The following is a 10,832-nucleotide window of genomic DNA, read 5'->3' as shown; positions in this document are numbered from 1 at the left end:
ATACTGTTATGTCTGAAGTCACCCAATACAAGAGTGTTGGCCCAAGAAATAAAGCAACATTAGTTGGCCAGCTTCCACGGCGAGAACTGAGACTGAAGCTGATGACCACTGCATCCATGGAAAAAATTGCCATGGAATTCACTTGGCCTGATCACACCCAGGTAAAAAAAATTAATCTTTCCTTCTTCCTTTAGAAAACAGATGGGCATTAGTAGCTTCATCCTATCAGTAGCATCTCCAGTGAGGTGCAAAGGAACCTTAACGAAAGCCTGTTGTAGAGGGCAATTATTTCCATCACACATTTTATAACCTCATATATAGCACTTCTGCTATCTTTCTGCTTTTGGAAATTCAGTTCTTGTACACATCCTTAAAACACATCAGCAGCTATTAAGACAACAAAGCAGACTAATACAAATGTACATAGACAGCTTTTATAAAAATGCCCAGAATGCATATTTAACCTCTTGTTAGAAATACACTGTTGGTTAAAAAAAAGACAACAAAAAAGAAAAAAGCTATAAACCAGTGACCTCAAACATGCTAAAAGTATGCAGAGACACTGGCAGTTGCAAGCAATTGATCAAACACTGGTGATATGAAACATTATAGCTCAAAAAACAGATTTTGTTTTTTGTAATTTCCAAAATAATTAAATTTTTTAGTATTTTTTACTGTTCTCTTATATGATTTGGACTTATAAAATACGAGTTCTGTAACATTAAAATACATCTGTGATTGCATAATAAACAGTGCTAAGAAAATAATTATCTGACATGTGATTGCGGATAAAGACTCTGTACGTCTAGTGAGTTTTATTCCTGTAGTACATTAAACCCAGAGGTACTCTACCATAATACAACCCTACAGGAATCAGTAACATCCAGAAGCCCATCTCAGAGGATGAGTTTTAAATTTAAGCCAGGATTCAGAAATGCTGTACCTCTTAATGATTGGGCAGGAGGTGCTGCCAGAACGCATATAAATCAGAAATTCTTTACATAAATAAAGTACTCTCAGCTTATTCGTTTCAGCAATAAACTGTATTTACACATTAGGCTGGGAAGAGGGAGGAAAGAAGGCGAAGCATCCTCCCCGCTCAGAAATATCCGGCAGTCAGATATTTGGTTTCTGTACCTTCTTCACCTGCAAAGGCAAGTGCATGCAGCGGGGCGAAGGGAGACCCGACAAGCCGGTCCCCCCCACCACCTCAGCAGAAGCTCTGCCCAGCCGCGCTGCATTCCTCTCCTTGCAAGGCTGTCAGGACGCGTGCTCTGCTATTGCCGCTGCACGGCACTGCGGGAGGTCACAAGACGGTGACAGGACGTAGCTGCTCCAGCTGCGTTTCCAAGGCAATTCGTTCCTTGTGAACCTCCTGCAGGAGGGAGAGAGACGTGCTGTAACTTTTGGGATGGTCGCTTGCATCCCTTCGCTCCGGTGAAGAGCAGCCAGGCAAACCGCTGGCATTGGCTGGAAGCTAGGGGCTCTGCTGTTTAAGTAACTCTCCCTGTGGTCTCAAAACACTGCACCAACGCCACACTTGCTCGGGTGAGCCTGGTGAGGAGCAGACAGCCACTGTACGTGGAATAGTTTGGGATGCAGCAACGCTGGCCGCAGGTCAGCAATTTTACCGACGAAAATGAGGTTTTTTTGAAATCACATTTCCCTTAAAACTGCTTTTTGAGAATTTTTGGTTCATACAACCAACCTCTTTTGTTCTGAAAATGAACAAGACTCAGCCTTTCTAAGATGACACAGGCTTTGCAATCTACCTCTTTGGCAGCTGTGCCAGGAAGATCGTCGGTCCCAGTTGGAAACCAACTGTGAAGGCTTTGGGGATCAGCAGTTTTGGGAAAGCCTCTCCTGGTCTTGAGGCTGCCCCTGTCCCTGGCTGCTCTTCACCGCAGCCCATGTGGGAGCCAGGCTGACCTGTGACTCCTCCAGGCTTTGGCACCCCATCTGGGCAGGCTCACAGCCCCAGCCTGGGAGCGCACCTGAACACTCCCCATGCTTCAGTGCAAGCTGTGCCTGAGGGGCACCCATCAAGTCTTCTGGTCCCCACGGAAACACAAAGGCCCTGCTCCATCAGAAAGCTTTCAGGCAGCAACACAACTTGAAAGACAAGTTCAGTTTTCTGCTCCTGTGTGAACTCAGGCAAATCTCTCTGCCTTTACGTGCTTCCTTCACCCTACCATAAAATACAGATAACAGCACTGGCCTGTTTTGTGAAGGTCAGGGACTTTAAGCATGCTGAAGATAGTGCGTGGAAGCAGATAAGGCCTGAGCCAAGGAATGATGGCAATGTGCTGTCATTAAAAGCTTTCATCTCCATGCTTATTTCCATCGTTGTCCTATATTTTGCTATGATATCAGTACAGGCTCTCCAACCTGCATCAGTGAAAGCCAATTAAGAAATTACGTTAAAGCAATGTTGAACACAAAATCAAACTTTCACCTTGAAGAAAAAGTGTAACGGGGGGTTCACCGGCCTTTCCACGCAAGCGTGCTCATAATATGCGTGGAAGAAAAAGCTGTAGCAGATGAAAAACTAAAGTCTGCACTACCTTTGGACTGAGAAAACAGAAGAACCACTACTGATATTTATAAGAAAACAGTCCCTTGAGAACACATTAAAAGACAAGTCGGTAGACATTAAAAATCAGTGTTAGATGGTCACAAAAAGCATGGCTTGGCCAGTCCACGTATATCGAATCCCTGACTCCAGGAGACAGTTATGTAGCACAACTGACCAGAAGACAAGAAATCTAGGCTTGAGTTACTCTTCTGCACTAGGTGACACCACCACATCATCAAATTTTTCAGAAAGACAAAGTGAACCCTTTAGACTTACTCTGTCAGTGGAGCTGTAGGCCCATAGGTTGTAACTTTTGCCAGAAAGCCTCATCCTACCCACACATACAGTATAGTTATTCCCTTCCAGAGAGCAGGAAATAATGCAGTAGGTTTCATCTGAGAGGGTGAACAAGATTCTCTGCCAGAGGTGACATGTAAATGACTGCAGGGAGCTCTGTCACCTATTTTCAATGCATTCCTTACCTTCAGCTGCTGCTGGAGCTCACTGTTCAACCTGGCGAGCACAGCATTGGCTTCTTTGTTTTTTCTTATAGCAGTCTGAATAGCCCTTTTCTGCTTGGAAGACTGTCTGCCAGACAGATAAATATGAAACATTTCAATTAAGAGCCTCAACAGTGGCTGAGGCCAGAAGACCAGCCACCCATTTTGCATGTCCGTACTCTACACACACGGGACTACACTTCAAAGACAAGGTACAAATTATGCATTTAAGAGAAGAAACACCTAACACTGAAATGAGATGGCTGAATCAGGTGGACTGCTTGAAAGTAAAACAGTCACACCTGTTAGCCTGAATGACAGAAACATTTCAGGCTGTCTCAATTATTTCAAAATCACTGCTTTCTGATTCAGCTTAAGAATAATCCCTGCACAGCTCTATTTATTGCAGCATCTTTGCTTTAGGTGTTTTCAGACACTTGCAAAGTTTAAAGATTCAGGAGCAGTTAACAGAAAATACAGAAATAAATCTCTGCGGAAAGAAAGGACATCTGCATGAAAACACTGTCTCAGATTTTGGGGGGCACTGCTGTTTCTGATGCTTCTTTACTTCAGAAATTAATCTCTCTTCTATTCAAAGCAGTCCCTTCCATCAAAACCATCTAATGTCACAAACAGGAACGGGTAGATGGCTTACGGACTTTCCTCATCTCTTTTGCTGCTTAAAGAAGAGATTTCTCTCCTATTATTATTACTCTATAGCCCATGGTAACTGATTTGGAGGAAATTACAGTTAGGCAGACAGGTACAAAGAGACAGCTCTGTTCATAAGGACCAACCTATTCCAAGAAACAGAGGTAACAACAGGAAAAAAAAATAATACAGAAAATAATGGCTGAATATCAAAGCCCTTTTCCAAATAGATTATTTTAACGTTTTACATGACGCATCAAGAGCGCTCTAATGACAAATTTGCTCTAAAACAGATGTCCTGTTTAAATAAGGTCCATAGTGGAACACAGTCCCCATTAGCTCTTTTCTCTTAACAGAGCCGATGGCACTGATCTTTGCAACAGGATCTGTTTTCACAGCACAGGCAGGTCTTTATGCTGTTATCTTCCAGTGAACTGCCAGTTTTCTGCTTCGTGACTTTGCTTCAGACTACTCTCCATAGGCTATAAAGTAATAACAGTAGGAAAATATAACAAACAGGGAGATATACCTCTGTGGTCATTTAAACATTTTAGGAAAGACATAGGCAAGACAGGATTAAGTTGAGACGCTAACAAATGCTGTTATCTTTCTTTGAACCACTATGGAATATGCATTCCCAAAGCACAAAATAGCACTTTAAGGGCATCTTAGGAGTCTTATTACTTATTAGGAGTATTATTACTTATTCTAATCTCCAATTATGCAGCACAGATTCAGTTTACTGATAAACAGTTTGACAAGAACCACTCAACTGATTTGGGCAGTTTCATTGTTTCAGACTGAACCAGATGTCTTTGCAAGGCTCCAGGTGAAGGCAGGCTATAATGTTCGCACACTGCTTCAGTTGAGGGGGGTGTATAGACCCAAGAGGGCTTCAAGTGCCTTCACTTACCATTTGTATAGCCCCTTCTCCACTGCTATTAAATAAATATATAATGAAATCCCTACAAGTCTTTGTTGCTGACAGCTTCTACAGCTAATTTATGAGACCAAACAACACATGCTGGGTTTGGCAATTATCGGATTATCACAAGCGGTCTATGGCTCAGCTCATACCAGTGGCAAGCTCATTTCCAACCTGCCTTGCGATGAAGAAATACCACAAGGATATGACCAACACCAAGCATTTCGTGACTCAATTTCCTGGGCATTTATCTGGTCATATCTGTCCACATGAATGAGCAAAATTCAGGAAGATATGCGCAAGGCAAAAACACACCCACAGAGCTAAACAGAGTTGTGTTAGCGATGCTGGTTGAACATTTAGGCTTGCTCTTCAGACACATCTACCAGATACAGAGGCAGGACACCTTCAAAGAGGCTTATCAGTCCAATATTACCAACTTACACAGTCACTACAGAGTTAGCCTGCATTTGAGAAGACATGTAGATTTCAGAGACATGTATCTTGTGAAGCATTCTCAAAACCAGAACTATTAAGCAAAAAATTATGCAAAGAGCAAACCATGTCACATCGGATCTCATGGAGCAGTTTGGCATGCTTGGTAAAGGTTCTTACTTTTGGACTGGGAGGTGAGGCTTGACCGCTGGCAGGGAAGAAGTCACGTTTATAGTGGGAGAAAGCTCAGGGGTCTCCAGCCCCTGCACCTCCGTCCGGAGCTTCCTGCGGGCAGGTTTGGATGGCGGCTGAGTGAGAACAACCTCCTGCAAGGGAGAAGCACAGCAACGTTAAGTCAGGCCACATGCGTCCCGTCATTAGGCTGAGGAATACTTGTGACACAGAAATTGCTGACAGCTGGCCTAAGATTTCATAATTTAAAGAGGCACAGGAGCTTAATTCAAATTTGGTAATAGCCTCTCAGGTTTCTGACTTTGAAAAAATGAACATTAACTCTTGCAATCCCTTAATGAATGAAGTTATTATACTGGTGCTTTGTCTTCATCTGGATAACAGGCTCTTCAGAGCTGGTCTGTATAGCTCTGTGTGCATTTGGAGGGGCACAGAGAGAGGGGTATAAATACATATACTAGCCTCCAGTTGACCCAAAAGCATGAAAACCAAAACAAGTTTTATTTTTAATTATGCTTGGTTGGTAATAATCAATAATCAATCACTCATGTACCAAGTTACTACCTCACCCATCTAGCATGGAGTCTCTCCTTGCTCTTCTCCTCTCTTACTGAAGCAACACTGAAAACAGCTTAGGAAGACAAATGTATAAAATTGTCCAGCAGAAGAGGCTACTGTGAGTGATACAGAATGAAACCAACATAAGACCATCAATAATTAGTATTCAAGGGATTACAATTATTAGAGGAATTAGAATTATAAGGAAACGGGGCTTCACCATTAAAGTTCTATCATTACTGAAAATAAAAATTCTAAAAATATTATGAGGTTTTTTGATGAGGATGTCAGCCCATCAGCACTGCACAGACATCAGGTAATACCGTGCTCTGAAATCCTATGCGTACGTGCAGCTCCCTACAAACACACAACACACAGCAAGTGAGGAACTTCCATATGCCTTTTATAACTATAAACTGGTGGGATGCCAAATGCACGATCCCAGACTACCCTGAACTGCCAAAAACCTACCAAATCTATAAGATTAAACCTTCTTTCATTTCAAATGCAACACTGTTAGAAATGATCCCATACCTAAAAGCAGAGCCCTCTGCAGCAGTTCTTTGGCTGGCTGCTGTTGCAGCAGGCCTCGGAGGGTAGGTCAGCATTGCGCCAACAACCTGTTTCCCACACCCCACAGCCCAGGCTTCTCTGTATATTACAGAGCCAGGTGGGACGAGGGTGAGCATGAAGTAGGTGGACCACAGGGATTTCATTTCCCCAGCAGGGCTGCAAAGCAGAGCAAGGAGGAAGCAAGGCTAGGCTAGTAGTAGCATGCAGTGAGCAAAACTGGAGTGAGGACACTGCCCTGAAAGCCCTATTGCATATAGGGGATGACAACAGATATTTGTCTGTGCCTCCCATTAGGGTAAGAAGCGCGATGGTGCTCCCTGGGCAAGGTACGCAGGAGGTACAGAGCTTGCCAACAGTGCTTGGTTGGGCTGAGCAAATGCCAGGTGTTCCCTGGCTGCAGGAGGGGCTGGCACAGGGAGGATCTGCATTTGCTCCCTTTCAAAAACCTCTTCTGGCTGGGGCTGGTGGAAGGAGGCAGCGGGAGCGTGACCAGGAGCGGGGAAAGGCTCGCAGCCATTGCTAAAGCCACTCGATCGCTAAGCAAGGCCCTGTGAAGAGTGCCATTGCAATTTCAGTGCTTACTTTATACGAATTATATGTTCATACAAAAGCATATTAGAAACTGCACACTTTGAGCAAATCTCTCTCAGTCTATGTACAGTTCGTAGCAGATTGACCTCTAGCAAACAGGTGTGGTTACATCAAAACTGAATCCTCAGTAACTGGAAGCAAGAAGTGTGTCACAATTTGGAAGAATTACAGCGAGACAGGGGTCAAGTACAATCAAACTCTTCTTTTGTCTTCCCTAAGGCTCCACAAGCCCCTATTGATTTGAAACAAATGGCAAACTGCCTGTCTTAAAGCACGTGCATCGATGTGTACGTACTAAGAGCTTTCTTAATGATTTATCTGAGCTGATGTCACACACAATCCCAGTTCTCTCTAGCGTTTTGACCTCCAGAGAAGGAAAACATGTAAAAATATAACCCTAACCCTCTATTTAATTGCTTTAAAACTTAAAACAACCACATTTGTTGATGGAGGCAAATCACTCCACAATGGTACAAGCGCAGGTCTCACCTTTTTTGCTGAACTGTTCTCTTCTGCCTGCGACGGGGGTCTATTCATCTGAGGATGTAATTCAACCTCAGATACTTGCTCTGTCTGCAACAACAAATCAGTCATTGCTACATCCAGAAAACGACTAGCAGTCACGTACAATAAAGTCAATGAAAGGAAGCATTACACACAAAAGTTATTTTAACAATTCAACAGTAGGGGAAATAGAGATCCAGGGTGACAGCTGAATGGATGACATGTGTCTTTTGCAGATTTTTAATGAAACCATTTTCTTGCATTTTACTGTGCTAATAAAACAAGGGAAGAGTTTTTCTGTGAAGCTTTAGGAACCATCTCTCTGAATGTAAATGACCTAGCACCCAGAATTTCTTCTAGAGTTAGCCTTACGGCCTAAATACTCAGATGATGACTAAGGGGGATGGATAAAAGCTAGAAAGATCTCGGTTGTGCCCTGTCACCTTATTATCTCCTGAAACCGATGAAAATTCTTTGGAGTAAGCCTCTGTCTTTGAAGTTTGCAAGGCTGGAGTGAGAAAGTCTGAATTATACAAAAATTCCAGTAAAGTTACTGAAAACACAAGTCATAAAAGAAGCCAAATAAATCATCTTCCCTCCTCCCTTCTCACGTTTCAAACAGAAATCGAGCTGAACACCCATCACGCAGGTCTACACTTGGGCAAAACAAACACCCTCCCCCCAGAGTATCTGACTAAGCAGCAAGTTAAAACAGAGGGTTAATCCCTTTCCTCACCTCCCCTGAAATCTTCCAGCAACTTTTGATTTGCTTCACCAGGACAGGGCACAGCATATCAGCTAAGGGAGGGCAGCAGGAACTGGAGCTGCCTGTCCCCAGGGTCACTGCAGCAAGCACGTTATAAACACGGTGCGGCTGTTTTCTGTGCAGAAGGTATGGGCCGGCTCTCCAAGACAGGGAAGGCAGGCAGGAGTGGGGAGGCACTGGCAGACAGCCCCTTCTCTTTCCCAACTTCTGCCAAGTCGGAGCCAGTCTGACAACGGCCCCCAGGCAGGAGAGACAACCCGCCATCCAGCTCTTCCCTCAAAAAAGGCTCGTTTCTACACAGGTGAAAGCTTGCATTTAAAACCAAGTTCAAGGCAAACCTCAAACTTTAAAGGGGCCAGGATTTTAGCCATAATAATAATCATCACCATCATCTGTCACACACTGAAGAACACACTTTGCTGTTGCCAAGATGTTTCTGTGTATGCCCATCAAGCTCTGCAGTAGTCACAAGTTTCCCAGCGCTTAACTATAAGTTAAATAAAAATGACAGAAAATACAGAATTTTGTATATTTTAAAAGGAGGGACTACTTCATACCACTTCCATTTCTTTCATAACACACACAATAAGAGCAGTACAGAAAGCTGCAGGGGAAACGTGCTTCTGTCAGGTTACTGCTGTTCTCCATGTACAGTGTTGAACATGTGCACAGAGAAGGGAGATTTGTCATCTTTTTTTAAAATGCATGTGAAATTCCTCTGGAGAGGAGGAAAAGGTGTCTTGGCTGACGAGATTTCTCTCCCTCCCAGCTTCTAAGTATGCTACACGTGTAGTGTTATCTGGTGGTTAAAAAAAAACCCACCAACAAAACAAACCCACCCTGTAATTTTCCAGTATTATTTGAATACTAACATCTTACATATTTGGATTTTAATAACTATTTGATACTAACATTTCGATTCTGGAAAGATTTGCATAGATTGAAGAGCTTCTATAACGGTACATTTCTGGTACAAATAGGAGTGTGAAATGGAAAAAGCAATCTTTTTTTCTGTCTACAAAAATCAAAGACCTTTAAAAGCGCATTTAATGCAACACAGTATTTCTTTATCAGCAACCGGAATAGCCTGTAACCTCCCTGATTTCTACAACCACTTTTTATATATTTGAAAGAAATGCAGGCTCTAAGCACTGGTAACTGTAACCTGGCAAAGTCCATGAGGCTTTCATGAATGATTTGGGGATAGCAAAGTTCAAATGCCCAGCGGAGCCACGCAGTAAATTTGGGACTGAATCACATCACTTCAACAAATCATTCATTTAGGGACAGCAGGAGTAGACAGAGCCTTTCAGAGCGCCATGTAATATGTCTACATGTAACTACAGCTCTGCTGCACAACACTGAGCAGCGAGAGGGGTATACGGGAGCCAGCTCTTAAAGACCCTTCTTGGAGCAGGAGCACTAGATACCCTCCTAACCCGGCCAGGCAGGCTGCTTCTGGTGCTCACACTTTTGTTGCAGTCTGTGTTAAACCTTGTATCAAAAGCAGGAATACAGTAACTTATTCCACAAAATGAAAAAGAAGGGAGACCAACGCCGTTTTATTTATGCATAGGTAAAATGCAACTTTTCAAGCACCAATGAATTAGAAACAGTGTAGAAGTAACTAAATAGACTGGTACTCTACAACGTTAACTGCAAATAATCAGGAAAATTGAAATCACAGTAAGATAAAGGACCAGGGTGAGGAGAAAAAAAGACAAAAAACCCTAAACTTTTGCAGAACCCACTTTTTTTTTTTTTATGGTGTTGATGCAGCAGAAGACTATTTTAAAGTGAAGGAAACTTAAAAAGAAAAAAAGGGTGAGTTTTGTGTTCTGATGGAAGCAAATATAAATTGGAGTGCTGCTGCCAAGAAGGGTAAGATTTCAAAATTTCCAGTAGTTCAGTATCACCGTTCTTAATGATGTAAGATACATTTTTTTACTAGCTGAGTGCTCTGATAAGGCTGTCAGCCTAACAGCTGTGGCAACCGCTGATCTGCAGGGCTGTGGTACCTGCTGGCTGAGGTTGGGCCACTGGGCTGGCCATTCCTCCCCGCTGCCAGGACGTGAGGATGGCAAAGCTCAGCAGCCAGCAGGGCAGGACTGGCTGGAGCAGGCAGGTGGTAAAAATAAATAAATAGTTACATTTGACAAAAAAAAACCAACCAGGTAAAAAACCAGAACAAAAAAAGCCACCACAAAACCCAACAACCAACCGCCAAAAAACTAGTTCTGGCGATGCAGCTCATGCATAATGAAAAAACCAAGTGACTGCCATGTCCCTAAAGTGCCACCTAGTGGCACTTGGAACAGGCCATTTCTGAGTGTTTTGCTTACAGGAGAGTACCAAAAAAAATAGCTGTCTGCATCATTCAGAGCCTCCCCCCAGGGTGGGCAGACAGCCGGCGCTGGGCATGGTAAGCCTCGGCTCTCTGGAGCGTCTCCTTTCTCTCTCATGCAGAAGCCCGGTCTACACATTGATGATCTGCCAGCAGAGCTACAAGTTCTCCTCTACGAAAGATCTCCATTCCTCAGAGCAATATGACTCTGACACAAG

General features: G+C 43.3%; 1 protein-coding gene across 5 annotated transcripts in view; it reads right to left on the bottom strand.

The window, feature by feature from the left end:
• Window positions 1-415: 415 nt before the first annotated feature.
• Window positions 416-10,832, bottom strand: part of REPS2 (RALBP1 associated Eps domain containing 2) — a 99,322-nt gene continuing 88,905 nt past the window's right edge. For 4 of the 5 annotated variants that reach the window (XM_075096261.1, XM_075096233.1, XM_075096228.1 and 1 more), the window contains 4 exons: window positions 7,490-7,573; window positions 5,267-5,412; window positions 3,058-3,163; window positions 416-1,375 (listed from right to left, as the gene is read on the bottom strand). In XM_075096261.1, coding sequence (XP_074952362.1) covers window positions 1,307-1,375; window positions 3,058-3,163; window positions 5,267-5,412; window positions 7,490-7,573 — 405 coding nt within the window. In that variant the 3' untranslated portion in view covers window positions 416-1,306. Of the gene's footprint in view, window positions 1,376-3,057; window positions 3,164-5,266; window positions 5,413-7,489; window positions 7,574-8,598; window positions 8,758-10,832 lie in introns of those variants that run through there. The other variant, XM_075096252.1, reaches the window with a different exon arrangement.

This window comes from Phalacrocorax aristotelis, chromosome 1 (genome assembly GCF_949628215.1).
Source record: "Phalacrocorax aristotelis chromosome 1, bGulAri2.1, whole genome shotgun sequence".
Taxonomy (NCBI): Eukaryota; Metazoa; Chordata; class Aves; order Suliformes; family Phalacrocoracidae; genus Phalacrocorax; species Phalacrocorax aristotelis.
Note: the sequence above shows the minus strand (reverse complement) of the source record. Positions and strands in the feature narration are given on the sequence as shown.